This window comes from Xenopus laevis, chromosome 4L, assembly GCF_017654675.1.
Source record: "Xenopus laevis strain J_2021 chromosome 4L, Xenopus_laevis_v10.1, whole genome shotgun sequence".
NCBI classification, from domain to species: Eukaryota; Metazoa; Chordata; class Amphibia; order Anura; family Pipidae; genus Xenopus; species Xenopus laevis.
The window spans coordinates 120,053,247-120,080,185 of NC_054377.1; the positions used below are offsets into that span (position 1 = coordinate 120,053,247).

The 26,939-nt window shown below is 38.8% G+C and overlaps 1 protein-coding gene across 1 annotated transcript in view; it reads right to left on the reverse strand.

The window, feature by feature from the left end:
• Positions 1-15,483: 15,483 nt before the first annotated feature.
• tom1.L (target of myb1 membrane trafficking protein L homeolog) overlaps positions 15,484-26,939 on the reverse strand; it is a 71,627-nt gene continuing 60,171 nt past the window's right edge. The window contains exons 11-15 of the mRNA XM_018258860.2: positions 22,240-22,360; positions 19,168-19,243; positions 18,516-18,575; positions 17,864-17,903; positions 15,484-16,997 (exon numbers count right to left, since the gene is read on the reverse strand). Of these exons, the coding sequence (XP_018114349.1) occupies positions 16,855-16,997; positions 17,864-17,903; positions 18,516-18,575; positions 19,168-19,243; positions 22,240-22,360 (440 nt within the window). The 3' untranslated portion in view covers positions 15,484-16,854. The remainder of the gene's footprint in view (positions 16,998-17,863; positions 17,904-18,515; positions 18,576-19,167; positions 19,244-22,239; positions 22,361-26,939) is intronic.

The window sequence follows — 26,939 nt, forward strand, 5'->3', positions numbered from 1 at the left end:
AACATTTGTAACAGTCTCTTGCTGCCAATTAATTCATTATTGTCCCAGCACAAGTCTATTGATTAAAACGTAACCTTTATTCAGTTCATTAATAACCCCTTACATACCCACGTCGATGAATAAAGAGACAAATGGGGTATATTTATATGAAGTTAGAGAAATGAGTGAAATTCCACCACTCTCCATTTATTTCTATGGGATTATGAAAGGTCAAAGGATGAACATTCACCGATTGATAAATACTTTTTTAAAATCCCATAGAAATGAATGGAGAGTGCCGGAATTTCACTCTAGAGGACTGTGGCGATCTCTCACTCTTTGATAAATATAACACAATGAGAGAAAAAGAGAGAGAGAGAGACAAAGGGGCAAATTCATTAAAGAGCGAAGTGGCTAACTGTAGTGGCTTTTTGCCGGGAATCAAATCCACGGGGACATCACCAGTTCAGTTACAGGCGCAGACGACAATTCGATAGTGAACGGAACCGTCGCTAACGTTTATTCGCACTCTATCACAAGGCGATTTTTCGCTCAGGCGAATGGCCGTTGATCCGCAAATTCAGTAAAGTGCAGATTTTACTGAATTCCACCTCAGACCAGGCGAACTGCTAAAATGAAGCTACATCTTCCACAGTCTTATGTCAATTACATCATATCCTGTCTACCGAATATGCATTAATGTTTAAAAAACGCTGGTGACTTTTTCCTTTTTTTAAGCGGGATTGCCTGCAAAAGTCCTAGCTTGAACTTTTTTTGGCTTAACATTTTTCCACAGACATTCGAGAACAAATGGAACATTCATTTTACAGTGGGTTCACGTGTAGTGCATAATATTAACTCTTTTGTTTTTATTAAAGGGATACTGTCATGGGAATTTTTGTTTTTTTTTCAAAATTAATCAGTTAACAGTGCTGCATTGAATTCCATTTCTCAATAGAGCAAACAGATTTTTTTATATTCAATTTTGAAATCTGACATGGGGCTAGACATATTGTCAATTTCCCAGCTGCCCCAAGTCATGTGACTTGTGCTCTGATAAACTTCGATCACTCTTTACTGCTGTACTGCAAGTTGGAGTGATATCACCCCCTCCCTTCCCCCCCCCAGCAGCCAAACAAAAGAACAATGGGAAGGTAACCAGATAGCAGCTCCCTAACACAAGATAACAGCTGCCTGGTAGATCTAAGAACAACACTCAATAGTAAAAACCCATGTCCCACTGAGACACATTCAGTTACATTGAGAAGGAAAAACAGCAGCCTGCCAGAAAGCATTTCTCTCCTAAAGTGCAGGCACAAGTCACATGACTGGGGTAGCTGGGAAATTGACAAAATGTCTAGCCCCATGTCAGATTTCAAAATTGAATATAAAAAAATCTGTTTGCTATTTTGAGAAATGGATTTCAGTGCAGAATTCTGCTGGAGTAGCACTATTAACTGATGCGTTTTGAAAAAAACATGTTTTCCGATGACAGGATCCCTTTAAGGTTCCCTGGACATTTGTAATAAAAAGTGGTAACTTCAAGCATTTGCACCAACATCTCAAATTGACCTAAGCGTAAGATCACTGGCGAATTTTCATTAGGAACAAACAAACGGAAGAACATCTTCGCTATAAAATGCTCGCACTGCCGAAGTAATGCTAGGGAAAAGTCGCCAGGGTTCGGCGCTAAGGACGCAACTTCGCATATTAGTGAATTAGCGTAGTAGTAGCGAATGTGAGCCTGGCGAAATGGTGCGAGGTGTGCAAAGTGGTCGCTGGCGACAATTCACCCTTTAGTGAATCTGTCCCAAAGAGAGAGAGAGAATAATTTATATACAGGGATTTTCTTTCAACGAGGCTGAAAATGCAAATAGGCTATTGATATAACTGTTGAGCCCCATAAAGCATTGTTTATACCACTGCAAGGTTGGACCGTATTCTTATATAACAACCAAGTGCTTCTTGTACACAAACCATTCATTTGGTGCCCAATGTACATTCATTTTACTCCGTTTATGTGGGTATATTTTTAATGGTATTTCAGTGATAACAAATTGGCATGGAGATTATGTAGTTACACTTTATGTCACATTAACGTCCTTTTTCCTATAATGAATTTGCCAACAAATGAAAAATAGTAATAGATTCTAGTTTGTGTGTGTGTCTGTGCCAGCAGTAGGGAAATCTGCCTGTAGGTGCCAACGATGAATCATTCTTTGTAAAGTGCAGTTTAATATTTTGGCACTTTAAACTTTCCTGACCAGGCTAGAGAATGAATTCTCAGGGGTTAAAAGCAACAGTTATGCATGATCTAGGCAGTGTTATGGTTTGGGGGTGTTTTGCTGGCTCCAAAGTTACATAGTGATGAATTATGAATCACAGTGTTCCTCAGTGCCCGGCTATACCCCCTGGTATGAGATTGAACGGGCAGCAACATAATAATGATCCTAACACACACTTCCAAGCTCTGTCAGGACTATTTGAAGAAGAAAGAAGCGGAAGGACTGTTGACAGTGATGACCTTAACCCCACTGAGCTGATTTGGGATGAATTGGATGGAAAGGTGAAGGCTAAACAGCCAATCATTGGCGATCATTTCTGGGCTTTTTTATAACAGTGTTGGAGCGGCCGTTAAATAACTTAAAGTCTTTACTTATGGACACAGTTTGTTCTGCCGGAATCACTGCAAAAGGTTTTTCTCTTAAGTGATGTTTATTATTTGTTTTATGTTTTCAGATTTCCCATTCTGTACCTTTCTGCTTTGTATAGGTCACTGATAAGGGCTTCCATTGTAATAAGACATTTAACATTTAATATATATAAATTTTTTTTTTTTCCTTTTTATAAATATTTTTTATACATAGCATTTGTTCATAAAACATGAACTTAATAGCTTCTCTGTTCATTAAAAACAATACAAATAAAGGACATAGGAGTGGGACAAATCAATGCTGAGGTTATTTTGACATAACTTGGCAACTGGCGGCAGTACATACATATGCTTGCAGCCTCACAGCTGGTGGAAGAAGCAGACTGTAGAAGTAACTACACCCTATAGTTAGAGGACACACCAACATAGTTTTTCAACATATGCATTGCAGATATCCATAGACTCGACTACAGCCCAGCACAATACAAAGTTCATAAAATGCCCTAAAATATCACCATCTATCTCAGGGCTACTACTAAACCATCACTTGAAAGAAGATGTTCTGACATATACATAAGGGAGGCAGCGGTGTCATAACTGTAGGAGAGTTTAAAAAAAGAAGGTGCCACAGGTTCTTACACAACTAAATCAGTTAGTGCCAGTGGGAACCATACCTTGACTGGTTTAAAGATATACTGGTCAGCACTGCAGGCCACTTGACTAGACTTAATGAAGAGGAGGTGCTGGGAAAAACAGGTAGGGAAGGCTGTAAACCAAGAGAAATACTGAAACCAAATAAATTACCTCTACAAAGTTCAAGACTGTTAGTCAATTGGAGGATGGATTGCGGGTGCTTAGGCACAATACAGTCTCCAGCACAACTCAGGTGATACAAGCAGGACACATTGATGTTGTTACTGAAAGATACGGAACAAAGCCTACTGCATATATAGGAATTCTACAGCACAGTTCTATTATACAGGGTAGGTCCTTTGAAACACATGTAAAGGGGGTAAAAATGAAGAATGTATATTTATAATGTAAATAGTTAAGCTATGCTATAGTTCATCCAGCAGGTGCTGCCTGGTCCACCTGAGAGCCTATATAAAGGTGGCCATACACTGTACGATTCGCGATCTAGCCAAACAAATACATTTTCCCTTTAACAGGTCCACCTTGAGTGGCCGATATCGTGTTAATGCGATCACATGGCCCTTAAATCTGCCTGTGTATGGCGAACGTAAGACAGTGCCTTGCTGGGCACTTCATTTTTTGGCCTGAAACATCTAGAAGCAGCATCAGATCGAAGAGGCCAGAACCGTGGGGAGGTTGGTACCGTTAGGGCTAGCTAATGGACAGTAATGACAAGTGAGTTCACTTTAGGAGTGAAAGTTAGATAGGGTGAGTGAGCACGGACAGCCTGTTCTCCCAACGAGGAGTAATAGTTTGGACTAGAGCCCTGAGGTGACTGTGCACCAGAATTAGGGAATTGAGTATAGGGTGTAGGTTAGCATAGAGCCTATGGAAGACGTCTGGGCACTGTATGTGAGTTCAAAACAGAGAATCCAAAGTTCCTTAGCAAAAGGAGGCGCCTGAACAGCTAATTACACTCCTGCCAGTGTATCTTACAGGACAAGGGCCCTGGGGGCTTCATAAGGGAGAACACTGTGGTCTGTGAGTAACAAGTATTGTGTGATTAAGATCTTTGTCGGCAACCAGAGCCCCAGTCAGAACTGTAAGCTGTTTCCCTGCAAGAGGCTTTTATAATTATAAAAAGTGTTTGAGTTCATTGCATTTATTGTGAAGAGACGGGATAGCCGTGTCTAAGTAACAGCTATAATATTGAAGATTAGATATCCTTAATTTATAAAAAAAACCTTGTTACTTTACAAAAACAAAATATGTATTGTACATCTTTTGGCCCTGTGTATAAACCTGTCCCTAAGCACCACAGGGAATGAGTGGTAGAGCCGGTGTGACATATGGCAGCCACTGCCAGACACAGCAATACCAGCCCATTAGACCCCCAGGCATGAAGACAATTTGCCTCCTACTGCTCCTATCACTGTCCGACTGAGAATTTCATGCAAAATTGATTGTAGTGACAGCTGCATCATGCAATTTCCTGCCAATGAAACTGATCTGATCTGAATGTACAGCGAGACCCACCATCCAATGTAAAATCATATCTAACTGCTTTCATGGAAAGTTATTTGTGCACAGCCTCTATGGAGCCCTAGAGAAGGGAATAGCAATGTGCTTCCTTCTGATCATGAGACTGTTGGATCCACATGTAAAGAAGCAATTAGTGTGCCATGTTACAGTGACTAAACACAGGCACTTTAGACCAATTCAGCAGCTTATGTGCCAGTGTATGGGGCCCTCCGTTGGGCCTCCCAGGCTGATATCTGGCCAAAAATCATCCAGATCTCGATCGGACAGGTTTGATTTTCCCACACGATCGAGGCCGGAATCTTATGCAGTCCTCGTCCTATTGGCCAGTATGCCGTCATTGCAATCCGAACGTTTGCCCGTAGGGACAAATGAGCAGATTAGTTTTATATTGGCCATCTTTTGGTGGGCATATCGGGGGAAAAGATCCGCTTATTTGACAAGGTCACCAAACGAGCGGATTTTATAGTGTAATAAAGATCAGTGTAATAAAGTGGAGCTGTGGTAAAAAAGGTAAGGAAAGTAAATGATGAATGTTCTCCCTGCATAAACAATGTAATAAAATGGTTAAGTTTCTATTTAGCATTCAGGCTACAGGAGTCTGGGGCCTCTGGAGAAGAGGTTGTAAACTCAAACACAAATGTGCATCTTCATCGGACAAGGATAGGGAGGAGAAAGCAGCACCTTGCCCATGCTCTCCTAGGACTTACATTACAAATATAGACAAATATAGAATATCTGCCTTGTAAAAACTTGCTGGATTTAGTTCCAGTGTTCAGCAATTGTAAAGAGAGATTCTTTTGTTCTTTCTTTTCAAACTCTCTTTAATGAAATGAACAATCCCGCAGACTTTTTGACAGAAATTATAGACCACAAAGTGCACAAAAAGAAAGGCAAAATACACATTTTATAGAGATTCTTTGAACTGCATATACTGAATACTGCGCAGCAAATGTATAAATGGGTGCTTTCATTAATCAATAACCAAGAGATAAAAGCATAGGTAAATGTAAATCAGCCAAAATTGGAGAGTTTGTAATGAAATAGGCCTTACCGCCTGTGAAAGTACGTGTGGCAAGTGAGAAAAAAAAAAAGAGTTAACTTCCCCTTCATATTGTTTTTTTGTTTGTTATATCTGCCTGAGATGTGAACTCAATAAGCAATTTCACCCTTCCCCCAGTTATGCATTTCTGACCACTTTGGTGCCAGGACTGAACTCCCTTCCTTAAATATATGTAAAATAATAGATATTTGGAAAAGAAAAAAAGAACAGCACACTGCATTATTCATTGCACAGCAACACTGGGGACATTATCCTGTCTCACTAAATGAAGTCGAACAGTTTGAACTGGATTATATTGTGCCTATTATATGACTGATCTTTATCTGCCATTCAGCTGATTTCCCATTGTATCTCTGAACGGACATTACTGCGCCACTGACTGAGCTCACACAGGCCTGTACTGTACATCATATCTCCTACTGTCTATTAGCTGTGCTGAAAATCTCAATTCCAACTTTTAAAGGGGTATTACGATTCCCCCAGATAATTATTTTGAGCCTTTATTTAGGACTGACCTATCTTTACAATGTATTATGACCATGCATTTATAAAGATATTTCTTTTAATTTATTTTAGATTTTGAGTATGTTTTAAATAAAACTGGGGAGGTTTCTGATACTAAAACTATCCAGTTCTCATATAATAACTTATTTTGAAACCTCTGTTTTGTTTCCTTGGACTTGCTAAGTCCTATCACTCTGTTAATCAAACTTATTAGGGCAATGGCAAACACCTTTCTACCATATTCATTTCTTACCATTGAATGAATATGGACGCAGATCGCCCTAAATAAATAAAATGTTATTTTTATAGTGATATCACAAACATTGTTTAACCTTTATGAAAGTACAACTCACAGTTCCCCCAAGTTTATTAACTTATACTGTATAGATTTATAGAGAATCCTGATGCGTGTCAGCACCAAGGACAGCTCCAGAGATGTGCATACTTTAGACTTGAGGTCAAGAAAACCAAAGATTTTCAGAAACTACATTTTCTGAAGAATTCAGGGAGGTAAATGTCTCTTTCTTCACTAAACTTTAAAGTCTTTGCAAATTTATATTATTGTATCTTGCAAATGTTCTTTGTGATAAAGACAAAATGTAATTTAAAAAAGATATTGTCTGTACAGTTTGATACTCAGATGCATAGGGTTACTTAACTAAGTGGCTTTGTAGAGACCTCAAAAAACATAAATATGAACAACAATTCTTGTCTAAATGGAGCAACCCTTACAGTACCAATCGCCCCCATTACAGCCTTTAGTTTACCAATTTTTTAAAAAATATCTCTTTATTTATGTGTTCAAATTCAAATATGTAACAAAGATAAACAAAAAAAAAAAAAACAGTCAGAATGGCTAAAAAAAGATTTTGAAGGTTTTGTAAGAGTTTTTTTGCGATTTTTACACTTTATAAATCTAGAATTTCAAGGTTTAGAGAAATAAAAAAAAAAAAATACGATCTGCGAGACAAATGGAAATCCGTATGTTAGTAAATCTGCCCCGTAGATAGAAACAACTCATATTATCGAGGCAATATCAAGGACACATAAAATAGACCAGTGGCTAAAAGATGCCATTGCTTGACGTTCACAATGCAGAGCAATGCAAAAGAAAGGACAGAGATACTGTTTTCAATAGCAAATATATTTAAAACCACCAAGATTTTATAATGAAAACAAAATAGCTTAGAATGATAGCTTCTTTTAGTAGGCAGAATTTTATTATTGGGGGGCATTTCTTTATTATCAGTGATTTTAAAGTTATTTGCAACTGATATTGCCTGCACTGCTGGTTCTTACTATATGCACCAGTTTGATCTTCCTGGCCTATCTTGGATCCCTGCAAGAAAAAAAAAAACACATTTTGGATTCCCTCCCCATTGTGGTACCATTACTCCCTCCCCTTGCACCAGTGATAACATGGATCAAACGGCACAGGTGCAGGTAGGAGGGAGGATGCCAGGGGGGTGTGGGTTCTTACAGAAAAAAATATTTATATGTAAACCACAGCATGTAAGTAGAGGAAAACAAATGTAAATACGGTAATACCTCACCAATTATAAAGCGTGGCCCAGGTGCACCAGCCCCACCAACCCCCAGTAAGAGGAGCAGACAACCAGTTTACATCAACTTCAAAATACAAAGAAAATAAGTTAAAAACAGTAGTAATCCATTTTAGGTAGCTGTTTAGTTCATTCTAGTTATTCATTCAATTTTAATAAATGCCTTCATAGTTTGCAGGCTCAGCCCAACATTTAATCATTTAACCCCTGATTTAAAGAAGGGGACAGGTATAAAGGCATTTACAGTATATTGCTGTTAAGGAACATGGCTCCCTGACATCAATTCCCATTGTTTATTGACTTAATTAGCCCAGTGTTAACCTAATTCAGAACACTGGGGTAAAGGCAAAAAAAATCAATTTAAGACTCCAGCTAATGAAGCCCACAAGCCACTAAGAGTCCTGGTAAGAATAATTAAGCTCCTGGCTCTGATGGATTTACTCCAGTTATTTTATTCAAATTCCTTCGTTGTTCTTCATATAATGGAGGTGCGTTATCTTCCAGGAACTGAATTTCCAGCCCTTCGAGACACTGAGCGCTAGAATTTATTTTATTAAACTCAGGCAGGTGTCATAAATGTCCCATTCTCTTTAATTAATGCGACATTTAACATTTTTTCTATCATTCTGGAATACATTTAAACATTAACTCATCAGAGTAGTTTTTAGTTTATGGCCACAGTCTCAGTTATAGGGATCAGAAGCAGCCCTGTAATAGTCTGGGGGTCATATATAGAGGTACAGACTCGATAGCCACATTTCAATCAGTGAATACCTCTCATTGTACTAGTATATAGGGGGGTCTTAGTGCAGGGGGCAATTCTTTTTATCATAAGCATTAGGCGTACACATGTAGAAGACAAGGTGCATCCATAAATTAAATTTTTTGTTTTGAAAGATTAAAACAGGCAACAAGCAGATATCCACTGGGAAAGGATTAAAGGAGGTCCCACCATCGGTACAGGAAGGGCCGTTTCCTATAGGAGCAGTCAAGCTATTAGAAGTGTGAGAAAAGAATGAAGGATCCATTCGTTGGGTTTAAAAAATAACATTCACCACCTTTCTAGAAAGAATGTTTTAGGAACACTCTATAAAACCAAAAGTGATTAATATGGTGGGGTTGTATGACTGCAGGCTTGGAGTCAGGATAGCATTTGAAGCACAGCCTTCACCACAAGATTGTAGCTACTACAACTACTACTACTACTCTCTCTCTCTCTCTCTGACAATTTAAACCAAAAAATTATAGTGTATTTAAGTAATTAATACATTATGTACTATGGCCCTGCACTGGTAAAAGTTGTGTGTTTGCTTCAGAAACCCTACTATAGTTTATATAAACAATGCTACTGTGTATCCATGGACGTAGCTATTCGAACTGAAAAAAAAGATAAAGGACACCGGTTACATAGCAGATAAGCTGGTTAGATTCCCATTGTATTGTACAGAGCTTATATGTTATCTGCTGTGTAACCTGTGCCTTTCCCCCAGCTTGAATAGCTGTCCCCATGGCTACACAGCAGATGATTTATAAAAACTTTACTAGTCGTTCTGAAGCAAACACACAACTTTTACCAGTGCTGGGCAACAGTATATTTTCATGCTTTGGTGCTACTGTTCCTTTAAGTACTAGCCACATGAAGGACCATGTGTCGCCTTGCAATAGCATTTCCTATAGGAAATATAAGCACCCAAAAATGTAGAATGTATGGAGTTGGCAGCATTGTACTATGATATATAATATAATGATCTATAAAACTTAAGAGAGTTTACTCTAGCAATACAACCCCTAGCAACCAATCAGTAGGCTACATTAACTGGCCAATTGAAGGCAAACATGACTGAATGATATCGGTTCGTAGACCTGGGACAAAATCTAAGGCAATTATGTACAACTGTATTTCCAATGTACATTTTAATAAAATTACATTGGTAGGAAACCTTCTTTGAATATTTCACCAGTAATAATTACAATTTTTCCTAAAATAAAACACAGCTGAAAAACATCAATTTAACTTATGAATTTCTAAAGGGATATTAGAGATGCTGAATCAGGCAGAGTAATTAGTGCAAACAGTGCAGCAGAAAGGCAAATGAACGTACCAAGGGAACAAAACAATGCATAAGGGCTAGTCCACACGGGGAGATAGCCCTGCGTTTGCGGTCGCGGCGACAAAGCGCCGCGCCAGTCGCCGCGACCGGCGCAGGCGACAGTTTTGTATGGGCGCCTATGTAAAAACGCCTGTGCTAACCACACGAGGCGATGCGCTTTTCAACAGTTGCCTGAAAAAGCCTGGCGAGGCATTTTCAGGCGACTGTTGAAAAGCGCATCGCCTTGTGTGGTTAGCACAGGCGTTTTTACATAGGCGCCCATACAAAACTGTCGCCTGCGCCGGTCGCGGCGACTGGCGCGGCGCTTTGTCGCCGCGACCGCAAACGCAAGGCTATCTCCCCGTGTGGAATAGCCCTAAGAAAAGAGGAAATGTGGGTAATGGAAAAGGCATACCATGCTGACTGGGAGAGACAGAAAGTCAACAGGATAATAATCATAGACAAAGTACGAATGAGTAGCTCTAATACATATTCCAGACGTTTCATGCCTCATAGCTGGCAGTCCAAAGGGGCGGTGAATCAATAGGAATCAACAGTTTTAATAACTAGAACAACTTATGCACAGACACGCTAGTAAATACTTTAAGTCAACGCTTATTTGAGTGTAAAAAGCTATTCTGATTTGAATATAAAGGAGTAATTCTGCATTCATTTGAATAAAACTGAAATATAAATAGGAGAGACAAAAAGTAGCAATAACAATAAATGTGTAGCATTACAGAGCATTTGTTTTTAGATGGGGTCAGTGACCCCCCATTTGAAAGCTGGAAAGTGTCAGAAGAAGAAGGCAAATAATTCAAAAACTATAAATAATAAAAAAATGAAGGCCAATTGAAAAGTTGCTTAAAATGAGCCACTCTATAACAAACTGAAAGGTAACTTAAAGGTGAAAAAAGTAAAAACTTTTATTAACATGCTATACACACTGGCGAAATTTATAAACATGCTACGTACAAACCTTTTTCTGCTGGCAAACAAAGAGCCACAGGCTAGCAAAACTACAATGTAAAATTAAAACTGGGTAATTAAATAGGCTGTGCAAAATAGAAAAAAATGTTTCTAATATAGTTAGGCAAAAATGTAATGTATAAAGGCTGGAGTGACTGGATGTCTAACATAGCCAGAACACTACTTCTTGCTTTGCAGCTCTCTAATCAGTGACGTGAAGGGGAGCCATATAGGACATAACTGTTCAGTGAGTTTGCTTTTAAAGCTGAGCCACATGCTTAGGATCAAACACAAACTAACTGAACAGTTACGTCCAATATGGGCCCCCTTCACGTCACTGTTTAGAGAGCTGCAAAGCAGGAAGTAGTGTTCTGGCTATTATGTTAAACATCTGTTCACTCCAGCCTTTATACATTACAGTTTTGCCTAATTAACTGTATAACAAACATATATTTTGCACAGGCTACCTATATTTACCCAGTTTTCTTACACTGTAGATGATAAACTTGGCTGTAGCAAGCAATGCCAGTCGGCAGCTTCAAGGCAAATAAGGTCTTGAGCTGTATTACAAGGGGCATAGAGTCAAGGGAGGAGGGGGTCATTCTTCCACTGTATAGAGCACTTGTAAGGCTCCATCTAGAATATGCCGTACAGTTTTGGTCTCCATCACTCAAACAGGACATTATTGTATTAGAGAGGGTACAGAGAAGGGCAACTAAGCTGGTAAAAGGTATTGAAAATCTTAGCTATGAGGAAAGACTGGCCAAATTGGGGATGTTCACGCTGGAGAAGAGGCGCTTAAGGGGAGATATGATAACTATGTATAAATATATAAGGGGATAATATAATAATCTCTCTAATGCTTTATTTACCAGTAGGTCTTTCCGGCTGACACAAGGTCACCCATTCCGATTAGAAGAAAAGAGTTTCCGCCTAAATATTCGGAAGGGGTTTTTTACAGTGAGAGCTGTGAAGATGTGGAATTATCTCACAGAATCAGTTGTACAGACTAATACATTAGATAGCTTTAAGAAGGGGTTGGATGGTGTTTAGCAAGTGAGGAAATACAGGGTTATGGGAGATAGCTCATAGTCCAAGTTGATCCAGGGACTGGTCCCATTGCCATTTTGGAGTGAGGAAGGAATTTTTCCCCCTCTGAGGCAAATTCGAGAGGCTTCAAATGAGGGTTTGCCTTCATCTGGATCAACTGGCATTTAGGCAGGTTATATACAGACTTAAGGTTGAGCTTGATGGAAGTGTGTCTTTTTTCAGCCTAATTTACTATGCAACTATTCCTTTAACTCAGCACAAAAATAAAAATTGTTCACATTGCACATTTCTCTCCACGGAAACAGTTCGGCAGCACTGGGTTATAAGAAAGGGCTTCTAGACAATATTACAAATGTATACATATTCAGGAGTTGGGGCCATTGCAAAGTTCTTGATTGGCGCTGCCTATAGGACAGAGCAAAACAGCTGCAACTGGCCCAGAAGACATTCTATACAGTTAAGTGGGAAACTCATTAGTAGCACTTAGACACAAGGTGTAAACCAAACATCACGGGACCTATTTATCATGCTGTGTAAAACAGTGGAGAAAAATATCACTGGTGGTGTTGCCCATAGAAACCAATCAGGTGTTTGCTTTTGTTTTCTAACTTGTAGGTGATTGCTGAAATCTGATTGCTGAGATTTTTCTCCAATGTTTTACACAGCAAGAAAGACAAGCCCTCGTGTGTGTCATGGTCATGAAACCTACCTGTGATATCCGCAGACAAGAAACTGAAAAAGACCTGAGCATTTGAAAAACCCATGAAAGAAAGACACAGAGGAGAATTTATTATGATCAAATATTTATATTTATAAATCACTAACATATTTTGCACATCGTACATTTCATTTGCTAAAACCATCCAAACCAAGTGCAGTTTGCAGATTTTATTAACAGATATTTCAATAAAGAAGAAGATACAAATTAAGGGTAATTGACCCAAATACAGTTTTAGTCTTTATCTCCAATCATGTAGTGTCTGGATGTGAGCAGAAGTGAAAGGATCAAGGAAGGAATAAGACAGAGCAGTAGAATGCCCGGCAAGTCAGTAAGGTTGCGGCACTGGGCTTCTGTAACAGCCTGTGATCAGAGCTGGTGGGTCCTGGGTAATGCAGGAAGTCACCCTCCAGCTGCTGTTGAATGGATAATCCTGGCACCTACCAATCAACAGAGGCCGTGATAATATGGTATAGATTATGGTCTTTGTGATATGCTGACCACCTTCTAAAGGCTTCACTCTAATGAGTTATTTACCTCTTAAAAGGCCAGCAACACTGAAAGATGTTCTTATAAAGGTGTGTTTGCCTTAGAAACTCTACCGCCATTTTTATAAATAAGCTCCTTTGTATCAGCGGAGGGTGGTCCTGCATAGCAGGTAACAGATATGCATTTAGAATACGATGGTTATTGAACTTACAAGGTGAGCAATCAGGGGTTATATAACTCTAGAGTAAAAATATATTCTTAAACAGAATAAACCTTTGCTGCCTAGAAATATGTTGTATATGCACATAATAAAAAGGGAAAAAAAGTATCAGCTATAAAAAGTATTTTGCCTTTAGCTGTTACTGGTTCATACTGTACCCCATCAGAAGGGCAGAAGTCCAGTACCCATAGCAAAAGGTAGGGAGAAAGCAAAAAGGCTGACTTTCATTGAAGAATATCAGGGCAAGGTTTCAAATTACAGTGGTTTTAATTCGTATAAAGAGTCAGTATCACTTTAAGAAGTGAAGCTTAGGCATCCCAGTCTGTTGATAAAGGGTTATTATATGTTTAGGATGAATTTGCTAGGCATTTAATAAAAGCAATCTAATAGAAAGAACAAAAAAGATCCCCGCATTGTGATTAGACTACATTAATAATATAAGCAGAAGAAAAAGGGAATTAGCTGTTTCAAGCGTCTGAATAATTAGCAGTTAGAGAATTTCAGCCCTTAGCAGACAAATTGGTGATTCCAATTTAAAGAGTGCGGAAGGACATTCAGTATACACAATACGTTTCTCTGTCGTTCACTAGATCCATAAATGATGGCATATGATTTAAATGGCTACTGTCTTCATACACACTACTAACCCCTTATTCTAATCACATCATTATAGTACATAAGATTTATTAGTGCTGTACTCGTTTCTATCACATCAGAGATGTTTTAAAAGGCAACTACAGGCCTAAATAAACATGGGTTATTTTAAATAATATTATGGCCAGGTCTGGAATGGGATTCAAAATAGGCCCTGGAGTTTTAAGTACACAGAGGCTAAAACAGGGGTGCCCAAAAGGTAGATAGGGATCTACCAGTAGACCTTTAGCTGGTGGTCAGTACATCTCAAGATACTGTCAACAAACTTGTCTAAATCCCCCTCTTATGTAATGCTTTTCATTCAGATATTTATTATTTTAAGGTTACATGAGAAATAGTTGTTTGTTAAATATAACAACATAGATTTTCCTATAAATCAATATTTAAGTAATATTTCCATGGAACAGAATGCTAACAAAGTTTTTATGGATGTAGATCATAATGGGACAAAATCACTAAAAGAAGACCTCGTATTAGAAAAGTATGGGCACTCCTGTGCTAAAACAACCCCCCACGGCCCAATAAATAGTGAATGTCTATGGCAATGATCCCCAACCAGTGGCTCATGAGTAACATGTTGCTCACCAACCCCTTGGATGTTGCTCCCAGTGGCCTCAAAGCAGATGCTTATTTTTGAATTTGAGACTGGAAGAAAAGTTTAGGTTCCATAAAAACCATGTGTACTGCCAAATAGAGCCACCTGTAGGCTGCTAGTCCACATTGGAGCTACCAAATGGCCAATCACAGCCTTATTTGGTACCCCAAGGACTATTTTCATACTTATGTTGCTCCCCAACTGTCTTTACATTGTGACTCCTGATCTAGGCATCTTACAGCAGCCCCTCTAGCATCTGATCTACAGATTAGCAGTCCAGGCCTGCTTATGGCCAGCAGCCCAATGCCACTAAAGGTAGTGCCCCTTAGCTCCAAGTAACCCATAACTTACCCTCTAGCTTTAACCAATGCTGCTCTCCATATTCTCTAAGTCAGAGGTCCCCAACCTTTTTTACCCAGGAACCACATTCAGATGTAAAAGAAGTTGGGGACCATCACAAGCATAGAAAATGTTCCTTGGTGGCGCAAAATAAATGCTGTGATTGGCCATTTGTTAGTCCCTATGTGGACTGGCAGCCTTCAGGGGGTTCTGTTTGGCAGTACACCTGGTTTTTACGTAACCAAATCTTGCCCCCAAGCCAGGAATTCAAAAATAAACAACTGCTTGGGAGCAACATCCAAGGGGTTGGTGATGAACATGTTGCTCACGAGCCACTGGTTGGGGACCACTGCTCAAGTCATCCTAGGCGGAGCACATGGGCCAGATATAAAGGTGATCTCTTACATAGGGGACTTAGAAATAGAGGGGACACTAAGGGATTTGTCTCTAAACATTCTGAGCCTGCTGGTGCACTCATGGATCAGGCAATTATCACTCAGATATTCATCAGCGACCATTTCCCAGGTGGTAATTGCCTAACCCACAGCATAGAGTGAATGCAATGTAAATCAGCAAAGAAGCAAATTCGAACATTTTGCTGTCAATCTACTGAGCTAAAACTTACACGTGCAGCAAAACTCCAAAAATTCATGACGCTTGCTATAACCCTGAACCATAATTAGTTAGGCTTCCAAAACAATGCTTGCTTAACTCCTCTTCAAGAGGGAACTACTCCCGCCATGTTGTTTACCAACAGTTCCCACCCGCCCAGTGAGAACTGCTACATTCTGCCTAAAGGAATTGAACTAGGAGAGAACCAGGATTCCCACTCAAGCACAACCTGTGGTTTTACTTCTTCTACATTATTTTTTGGCACAAGTAATCACTTTTTATTTTGATATTTTTTAATAAGAAGCACTGCCATTTTTAGTTTAGAGTCTGAGCATTTTGCACGATCTGTACTAGGGCAGAACATACCACATGGAACATTCATCTAAATGATAGGCTTTCAATCAATAATCTGTTAAACCTGACTATATGACGGTTTTAAATACTGTAGGCATAAAACGTATTTCCTACAATCAGTTTGCATTCGGCATTTGCAAGAAACCTAATCAGCAAGGCACTTTGGACAGCAAACCCCAAAACCCACAATTCTTTATGGTTATCCTTCATAATTACCAAAAAAAACTGGAGAATGCCAACTTGTAACCCTAGAGTTGTTGCTGGGCTAAAGCCCTGATCATCCTCTAACATCCTCAACTACAACTAAAAGGCCACAGGTTGGATATTATGCTAGAAATAGAATGCATGCTAATCACACTGCAATTGTTTTGTAATACTGAATAGTCTGGATAAACATTTCATGTAGCCAACACGGGAATGAGGCACAACTGATGTTGACAGTTGCATATTCAGTGTGGGGATGTAGTGGTAAGGTAGGCCTCCAGAGTCCGCACAAGAGTTCTCATGGTGTATCATTTGGAATTGTAACACGGGAGAATTTGAAGAACAGGAATATAAAAGACCAACAGGAAGATGCTGACAAAATACATTGGTTCAAGCACCAAAGAGAGACTTGAGTAAAGAACAAGGAGATTCCCACAGTTCCGGGGATGGTGTAAGGAGTAGCATCGAGATTGCAGAAAGCATTCGTACCCCAGTAAAGTTCGTCTTCAGCAGAGGAATTTTTTTATAGCAAACTCCAGCATGAAACAGCGAGAAGATCACTGCCACACATTGAGATGTTTATCAACTCCTATTTGGAGCAACACATCCACCCACCATGGGGGGAACTTACAAGGCAAAAAGGGCTTCTTCCTCTCCCTTTTTGTCTCTCTTCGTGCTTGGAGCTGTCCTGGGGGGCTCTGTCCCTGGTGACGGCAGTGTTGGCATGCGATCTGCTGCCTTTGCTCGTTCCTCAAGAAACTTATCAAACTCTGTAAAAAGATAAAAAGATGGTGTATCAAGCTATACCACATTCACTGAGTCCCACTTATACCCAGCCATGTCCCAGTCTATATAAAACCCACCTACGTTTAACCTGGTAATTTAATTGGGGGGGGGGGTTCCGTATATGTTGATGTTACAGTATATTCCTTGAAAACATACGAGGATATGGATCATCATGCTAAAATAACATTTCTCATTAGAAGCTGGATGCCTATTTGGCTAGGCATACCCAAAATAAGTTAGAACCTCATCCTAAGAGGGCATACAGAGATTGATTGAGCTAGCCACTAGCATTAATGCAACATAAATGGAAAAATAACATATACTAATTTATAAAAATGCCAAGGACGTATAGACTGAAATGTTCTTGTTAAAGAGACTCTTTATTCTTGTGGAATGACACTTCAGTCCCCATGGTCTCCAGCCTTTGCAGAACTACAACACAATGATCTTCAGCAAATTGTCAGCTGTCTGAGCAGCAATTTAACAAGCTGTTTCGTTATCTGGCAGGTGGCTAGCTACTTATTTTGGGACTAGTGGTTCAACCACGGCCAAACATATGTTTCTTAAGCTATAGCTGGAAAGAGATGGCTACAGTTTATACTGCGGAGGGTATGGTTTGCTAACATATGGGTCCCAATGTTGTATGGGGTGGGTCACCAGGATTCCTTTGCTAAGCTGAAAATGTATTATTAACAACAGTACAATTTATTTATTATCAGTCGTACAGCTAGCTGCTCACTCTCTCTTTCATTAAAACATGCATCCTTTTTTATTGCAATAACCATCCTTATAAATATAATCCTATTGGTGCAGAGCATCTCATACTTTCGGAATGAATCCCAGTCCTTACCTTCACTGGTCACACCATCCTCCGCCTCTATCTCTTCACCCTGAGTGAGAAAAAGAAGCCAAGGGAGAAAGTTGAAAGTGGCATCAGTTTGTAATACTTGTACATAATATTGCTTAGCACTGTAAGAACACATAAGGCAAAAACAAACATTTTACTTGAAACAAAAAGCATAATGCAAGAATATAAGGTGGTCTGTTCATTAAAGTATTACTAATTGCCAGAAAATTCATAGGAATAAGATTTCCCTTTTTTAAGATTTGATTTTTTTTCTAAAGACTAAAAACAGACTCTGCACATATAGTAGCTATCATATTACAGAAATTCAAAAGAACAGCTGCATGAGTTGGTGACAAAAATAATCTATATGGGGATGTTTCAGCTAATGGCACTCTCCTACAAAAATATAGCTTTTATTGTTCTAAAATTAAAATAAGATATGTTTAAACATTCCCCATCAGTTAAAAATTAGCTTAATAAAAAAACAATTGCTTCCTGTAGGCAGAACTAGTATCCTCTATCAGGCAGGGAATGTCTGCTTGTTCCAGTAACGCACCTCACTAATGTATAATATCTGTACAGATTTCCAACAGTTCTTTGGTTCTATACACACTGTATACAGCCTGATCCATCTCTTAGCCCACCCCATGCTCACCGCATCTGCTGACAGCCACTTCTCAATGTCATCCATGATGTTGTTTTGGGCAGCTGGAATCTGAACGGGACAAGAGAACCAGTGATTGTTTTGTTACCTGTGGGGGTCCAGGCTCTGCTACAGATATATCATGCTTGTTTGAAGGACAAATTAACACTATACAAGGTGGGCACACTTATGGTGCTACATGGCTTGTACTAGTTCTAAGCGGGAAATGTGGAGGCATAAAACCTAGAGACTGCAGTCATGTATACAGAAATATGGCACACCTATGGGAAATCAGAAAGTACCGCACTTTTATAACAACTCATGGAGCTATATATCACGTCATAGTTCAGCTATTGAAGTATGTGACTCATACAGCCGCAAGCTGAGAAGTATGGCACATCTATGAGAGCCCTTATAATTATATATATATATATATATATATATATATATCTATATATCTATATATATCTATATCTATACACACACACACACAATGTCTGACATGGGACAGAGTGACTCAGCATGTATATAAGCCTGGTTTTCTTACAGCACGATGAATACATAGCAAATAGCCGATTTATTCCCAAAGGTAACAGTTCCCATGAGACAATGAGGTACATGTCCCTAGAGGCTCGAACATAGCATTTTGTTAAGATGCACTTACAGCTCCAGTGTTCTGCTGCCGGGTATCCAAAGCCTCTGCCAGACCATCTCTAGCCTGCGGTTCCTCATACTTTACACTGAGAAAAACCAATTGAAATAAGAAAGTCTGTTAGTGGCTGAAAAGCAGGCAAATTGTACAATATTATATTAGAGCAGGACCTTGAATATCTCATTAATATGAGCCAGCAGCACAGGCCTAACAACACTAGAATGACTTATGAATTGTTAAATAAATTGGCATTGCCCAGAACGAGTACACCACGCATATTGCTTGAATTAGGATTATATTGCAGCAAATACTAGACCTGAAAAAAAATCCAAATCATGAAACAGCCCCCACTTACTGCAGCTGAAACAGCAGAAAGTCAAGCAGATGTTACATTGGATGATATATAGTATAGAGAAGTCAGAGGAGTGGAATGTTTTAGTCCTGAGTCTTGTTCAGAAAAAACAGTTTTGGATGAGGAGGGTGAAATTTATCGAAGAAATGTTCATCAGAGAATGGTCCACTGAACACAATAGCCTCCAGTATAAAATAGAGGCTCACCACCAGGCCACTGATCAAGAAAAAGGGCACAAAAGACCTTAAGTGCTTGCACCAGGCACAAAGTTCAGCACATTCCATGGCAAAAGATGGGGGTAAGGAGACAGGGAACAGAAATGTGCAAAGGCAAAACAGGGCCAGCCTGAAAAAAATGGCAAAAAGTAGATGATGGCCTTTTGAATTCTGTGCGCAAAGCCCATGAGTGGAGAACTTCTGAGACCCAGAGGAGAATGAACTGTATGAGGCAGAAATAGAAGAGGACTAATCTGACGTTACCCCCACCTAACACAAAAATTGGCACCTAGCCTTCCTCCACCCAGTGTGGATCATATTATCCAGGGTGTTCCATTACATCTTGGGTATCTTGGTCATACGACTGGCTGGAGTTCCATGAAGAGCTTTGCTGTTCACTTCAAGTTATGTAGCATTGCACTGTAGATTGATGATTTATCTGCTGACCGTTCTGAATCTTTGCACTGGACAAAAGGGCTAAAATAGTTGTGCATTGCTATGGTAGGCAGTGGCATAACTAAACATTAAAACTATACAAAATGAGGTGATTGTGAAGGCCAGGTTCTGGAACACTGCCAAAATTCTTTAAATTAAAAATGCCTTTATTGCATTATGTTCCGGGCATTACAGCCCAGAAAATAATGCAATATAGGCATTTTTAATTCAACGAAATTGAGTAGTTCTGTTCCATATTGAATATAATAGGGTTATAATAGGGCTGATTCAGAACAGATACAGAACATACATTAAACTAACAGAGAGAGTGTGGAGCACCATACTTATATAATATATATGATGAGGGGAATAAGAACAAACATAATAGCTAGAAAGTACATGGTATAAGGGCATACAGGGCACAATGCAGAAAAAACAATATATAAAAGGAGAAAAATGATACATGAAGCACAGACACTGCATAACTATGGCAGACACCGTGCTTAAACTGTCCTAAAAGCTCTATGAAAATAGATTTATGTTCCTGTTTTAATCAATGGCTAACCAAGTACAGCATACTATGGCAAGTAGACAGATTAAAATTTCAGAATACTATAGAACATGTTATTAAAGCACCACACCAATAAGTATGCCAGGCTCAGATCTGAAATTACAATAATATAGAAATATGGGAGAAATGCTCCAGTCAATAGAAAGCACTTAAAGGGGTTGTTCACCTTCAAACAACTAGTTGTTTTCAGATAGATCACCAGAAATAATGGCTTTTTCCAATTACTTTCTATTTTCTATATGTCACCATTTTTCTAATATTGAAGTGTAATTTTTCACCTTCTAAAGCAACTCTGGGAGGGGGGGTCGCCGACCCTGTAAACTATTCTAAATTGATACATTTAGTTGATACATTTCTTATCTTTGTCCCTGCTGAGCAGAATCCCTGAGTTTCATTACTATGTAACAGGCAGCGGTTAGAATTGATACAATAGTTGCTAATACTCCAGAGATGCTGCTGAGAAATGTATCAACAGAATAGTGCAAAATTGTAACAGTTTAGAATCTGCACCTGAATTACTGAGCTGCCAGCCTGAAACACAGGGACATTCAACTTTAAACTTAGATTTTGGAAGAACAGTGAAAAAAATAAATAATGCAAAGTAGTTTAAAAAAGTCTTTATTTCTAGGGAACAATCTGAAAAAAGTGTTTGGTGAACAACCCCTTTAAATATTAAAAAAAAAAAAAGTGTATTTGGGCTCCAAATAATTTACTACAATACATGTAAAATAGAGGAAAACACTCATGAAACAGGATGGAAGGCTGCATCAGTGATCAAGGGCCCCTTATTAATTGGCAGGGTCAGAGATGAGCACTTAATAAGGGGAATGTGCATACAAAACTATCAATTTGAATAGACTGGAGTATACAAAGTTTATGGATTGAAATATTAATTAAGGCATTACTGTACTCAAGGCTTGAGGAAAAGGAGCACAGATCAAGTGTTGTGAGGCACCTTGCATACTAAAATGGTGAATGCCAGCAATGTCCTTTACAAGCAAGGAGAGATTAACTGGTTGTAAAGGAGAAATGTTCCCAAAGCACCAAGCACAGGGCGAATATAATTGTATTTTTGTTAACAGAAAGGGAGATCTGAGGTATGAACGGAGTTGTATAGTTATGGGATCTGTTATCAGGAAACCCGTTATCCAGAGGGGAAGTAGGGGATGAAAGGGTAGTGGGGCTGGTCCACCATTTTGGGCGAAGATGTTGGGGAGGACGTGTATGGAGCAGGCTGACTCTCACAGCACCCTGGGAGGCAGTGCATGGCTTAGCATCTGTGTGGAGAAAAATTCTAATATATATATATATATATAATATATATAAAATATATATATATATATATATATATATATATATATATATATATATATATATATATATATATATATAAATCCCCACTTATTTAAATGGTGTGTTGTCAGGTAATTGTATAGCAATAAAGTGACCTCTGCCACGGAATGATTAAACACCATGTAAACCAACCGGATCCAAACCTACAGATCACTCACCTTTTGCGCTGGTCGGCTAGAGAGCTTCCCCTGGTCAGAGCAAACATATCAAAATCATCATCAGGTTTCTTGGTTTCACCCAGGGACTGCAGGGTTCCACTCACAGACCCGGAAGTCACGTCTAGAGAGAGAGAGATCAGATTAAAATTATACCTCGTATTCAGAATGTGGATAGTAAGAAGCATCTATACAACCATTTCTAATTAAAAGTTAAAAACACATATTTATTATTATTAACATTTATTTATAAAGCGCCAGCATATTTCGCAGCGTTGAAAGTAAACGTGTTTATACATCTAAATCACATTAATTACATACATAGAACATCTGGAGTTACATACATCACAACCAATACCGGTACAAAAGGTGAAGAAGGCCCTGTGCAAAGGAGCTTACAATCTAAAGGGAAGGGAATAAGACACAAGGTGTGGAAGTGGTCAGGATCAGAATTAAGTGAATGAGAGATGTAGTACTGTATGTGGTATTGCATTTGGTAGCTAGGTGCGGGTAGGCTTCTCTAAAGAAGTGCATTCTAAGAGATCTTTTGAAAGCAGAAAGGTTGGGAGAAAGTCGGACAGACCGTGGGAGAGAGTTCCAGAGGAGGGGTGCAGCTCTTGCAAAGTCTTGAATGCGAGCATGTGAGGAGGTAATGAGAGAAGAGTTGAGTAGCAGGTCAGTAGAGGAGCATAGCAAGCGGTTGGGTGAGTATATAGAGATGAGATCAGAGATGTAGGGTGGGGCAGAGTTATAGGACATATGTTTACATTTTATTCATCACTAGATAAACGAGCAACAACACATCCATTGCTCCTCGCATCAAAAGCAATGGATCAATGTATACAGGCAGTTATGTCCAGACATGGACAATCTGTACATTAGAGACCTGTGAACCGGAATGGATTAATGCACTGGCTACCCTAGGCTATAGCCTTGGGGCCCGTCTAGTTTTTATCCAATTAATATTTCTTTGTTTTTAATATTTATTTTTATTTGCGTTGCTGGGTCTGGCAGGCGCACCTGGTGGGAGAAGAAGGCAGGCACCAAAACCGACCCAATGTAGAGAGCTCGGGTCCATGTGTTCCTGGTTCTGCATGCATCCGGAAAAGGGGATGTAGCCAAGGGGCCACTGCCTGTGGACATCTAATTAGAAAGACCCACAATCAACCCACCTGCATTTCCCAACATAATGTGGAATTCTAACCTGTGTCCCTTCAAATGTTATTGCTCTATCATAAGTAACTGCTAGGAACAATAACTTTATTGCAATCTGAGGGTTTTTTTTATTTTATATCAAATGAGAAAACAGTATGCCACTAGAAGCATATTAATATAAAAGATTTATGCAGATAGAGTTACCCATATTATTTGGGCATATTACAGTGAAATGGCAATTTTGTTGCCAAATCTGCTGACCCCATTTGCAGTCTTTGACCTTTCATCCATTGATGAAATACAGGCTAAAGATTGGAGACTGTTAACCAGTTAGAGTGACAAAAGCTGCTGATTCCTGATCTAGCCATAAAGAGGTTGTTCACATTTAAATTAACTTTTAGTATGATGAAAAGAATCCTATTCTGAGACAATTTGAAATTGGTTTTTATGATAACAAGTAAGTGCGCAGGACAGTTTCTGGCTTCTGGCTTGAAATTCCTGGCTAAGGCAGAGAAGCAAAAGGGATCTTAGAAAATGAACTGGCTGGAGAGAGTATACAGGTATGGGACCTGTTATCCAGAATGCATGGGACCTGGGGTTTTCAGGGTGACAGATCTTTCTGTAATTTGGGTCTTCATACCTTAAATCTACTAGAAAATCATTTAAACATTAAATGAACCAAATAGGCTGGTTTTGCTTCCAATAAGGATTAAATACATCTTAATCAGGATCAAGTACAAGCTACGATTTTATTATTGCAGAGAAAAAGGAAATTATTTTTAAAAATTTGCATTATTTTTATAAAATGGAGTCTATGGGAGACGGCCTTTGCGTAATACGGAGATTTCTGGATAGCGGGTTTCCAGATAACGGATCCCATACCTGTACAAACAAAAAGTCTAAAAGTCCTTACTGCATGAAACACAGAGATGCCTTTTCTATGAATTAGATGATAAAAGCAGTGATAATGCGAGTTTGATGGAAGCCGAGGGAGTAGCTGTGTTCCAAGGGCAGGTCTTGGATGGAATATAATTAAGGCAAAGCTCTGAAAGTGCACAAGAAAACCAGATCGCTATGACCTTACAAACGGTGATCAGAATGAAGGATAGAGGTAGATTTCTCAGCTTTGATGGCAATTTCAGCATCTCTGATTGTATCCACAATTAGGGGCAAAAAGGTGATCTCATTAGAAAATGAAGATAGAAGGATGCAGTATGATCTAAACAGCGATGTGAGATAGAAACATGAACAGTGATAAATAGTCATAAGCACCAGGTAAGCTAGCAGACAATGCTATGGTATATACAAAAGTTACCCTCTAGACACAGGAATGAAAGAAGTAATGTGAATATTTTATTTCAGCTAAGTCATGTTTAGAAATGTTCCCTTCTTTGACACGAGTAGGTACATAGAATTAATTACTAGGTAGGTACAAACATTCAAATGTTGAGTGCAATACCTGGTGTCACTGTGATTTAGACACCACCATCTTCAGATCCACCTGCTTTTCAAGCCAGAAGTAATATAAATGATGTAAAAGACAGGCTTCAGACAGGAACTAGCTGCAAATTACCCCTTTATTGGTCCCATGACATTTTCAACTTGATATATAGCCTCTAATATAGTTCACAGCTGCTTCCCGCCTGAAACTTGTCTTTAAAGTTATGCTACCATTGAATTGATAGGCATGTTACTAGGGTCAGTGGCTAAATGTTCAAGTGCGGGGATCCAGAAGCATTTGACTTTACTTTCCCTTTAAACTGAAATTCCTTTTACTTAGGAAGAAGCTTCAAAAAATGCAGCCTTCAACGGAGAACATTGTGTGGATGTTAGCAACATAAAAGCTATTGGCTATTATAGAAAAATGTTCTGCAGTGAATTCTGCTTTTTTTTCTAATTAATTGTTCTTAATGCATAAACAGAAACGTTTTTTTTTTCAATCAAACAGACTGTATGTTGTAACTGAAGATCAGCTGGGACTAGATTAATGTGAATATTGAACTTCATTGTAAATAGATTAGCAGGTGTGTGTGTGGGAATGAAAAACAGTCAGGTACTACAGGGTCCTGATCAGTTCTATAGGCTTCAATAGACTGCAAACAAGTGAAATTCAAGGTAATGTGAGAAGCAAAAAGCCAGGCAAGGTGAAGCATCGGGGTAGAGAGTAGTGAATAAGAACAGGTCATGGAAACCTGTAGAGAAGGAAAGGGTGAAGCAGCAGAATATAGGTCAGTTATGCAATGCATGAAAGCATAGAGGAGGCTGTTGTTGAAACATTAAAGGAAAACTATACCCCCCAAACAATGTAGGTCTCTATTAAAAGATACTGAGTAAAACAGCTCATATGTAAAACCCTGCTTCATGTAAATGAACTATTATCATAATAATATACTTTTTTAGTAGTATGTGCCATTGGGTAATCATAAATAGAAAATTGCCATTTTAAAAAATAAGGGCCGCCCCCTGAGATCGTACGATTCACTGTGCACACATACAAACCACATGTTAGGTCACATGAGCCAATTAACAGACAGAGTTGTGTCTTTTGCTTCCTCACTTCTTCCTGTTACAGTTAGAGTTGTAGTATTTCTGGTCAGGTGATCTCTGAGGCAGCACAGATAGAGTCACAATATGGTGGTTCAAGGCAAGAGATGTAAAAGGGCAATATTTATGTAAATATATATTCCAGTTTGGTAAGATTCTTTAATATGTCATTCAATTTGATATAAACTATCTGTTGCTTAAGTGTTCATTTTGGGGGTATAGTTTTCCTTTAACAAAAAGCACATGAAGGTGAAGATTCCTGCTAAAAAGGATGAAAGGTGAAAGATGAAAGGCAGAAATGATTATTATTACTGAAAACGTACTAAGAATGAAAGAAAGATGCTGTCCAGATTAGTGTGTGTGCTTAATGTAGCCAAGGTTTCAGAATAAGCAAGAAGGCCAGGGATGTATCTGAATGAGTTTATACATTTTTAGTCTGCACTTTGTGCACTGAAATGTTTGTTTGTTAAAGCAAAAGGGACAGTAGATCAAAACTAAGAAGAAAAACACTTGACTATTAAGAATTCCATTCATCCAGGTCATGGTAAATCTAATATAAGTAATTATAAAACAACTGGGACTTGCCGAGTAATTATTGAAGACTTTTCACTACTCATCCGAGCAATGAGTAGTGACACGTTTTCAATAATTACTCAGCAAGTCCAGTTGTTTTATAATTACTTATATTAGATATACTTGAATATGAAAAAACTATAATCCCATTGCATTGTGGGCAATAGATCCAGTGGCTTAACTACAAGGAAAGCAGGGGGCCCAGGAATATAGGGGGCCCCATGAGGTCCTTATTCATGAGCAATTTCAATATATATATATTCCCCAATTACATATTAACCAGTTTTTCTTTAATTATCAATACTTTTCCAGAAGCACTAATTAGAGTCAAGTAATTGAAATCTCTTCAAATATAAATAAACAGATTTCTTTCCTGTTCTGGTTTTTAGAAGTTTAATGAGGCTCAGAGTTTCAAGAATTAATATACTGTG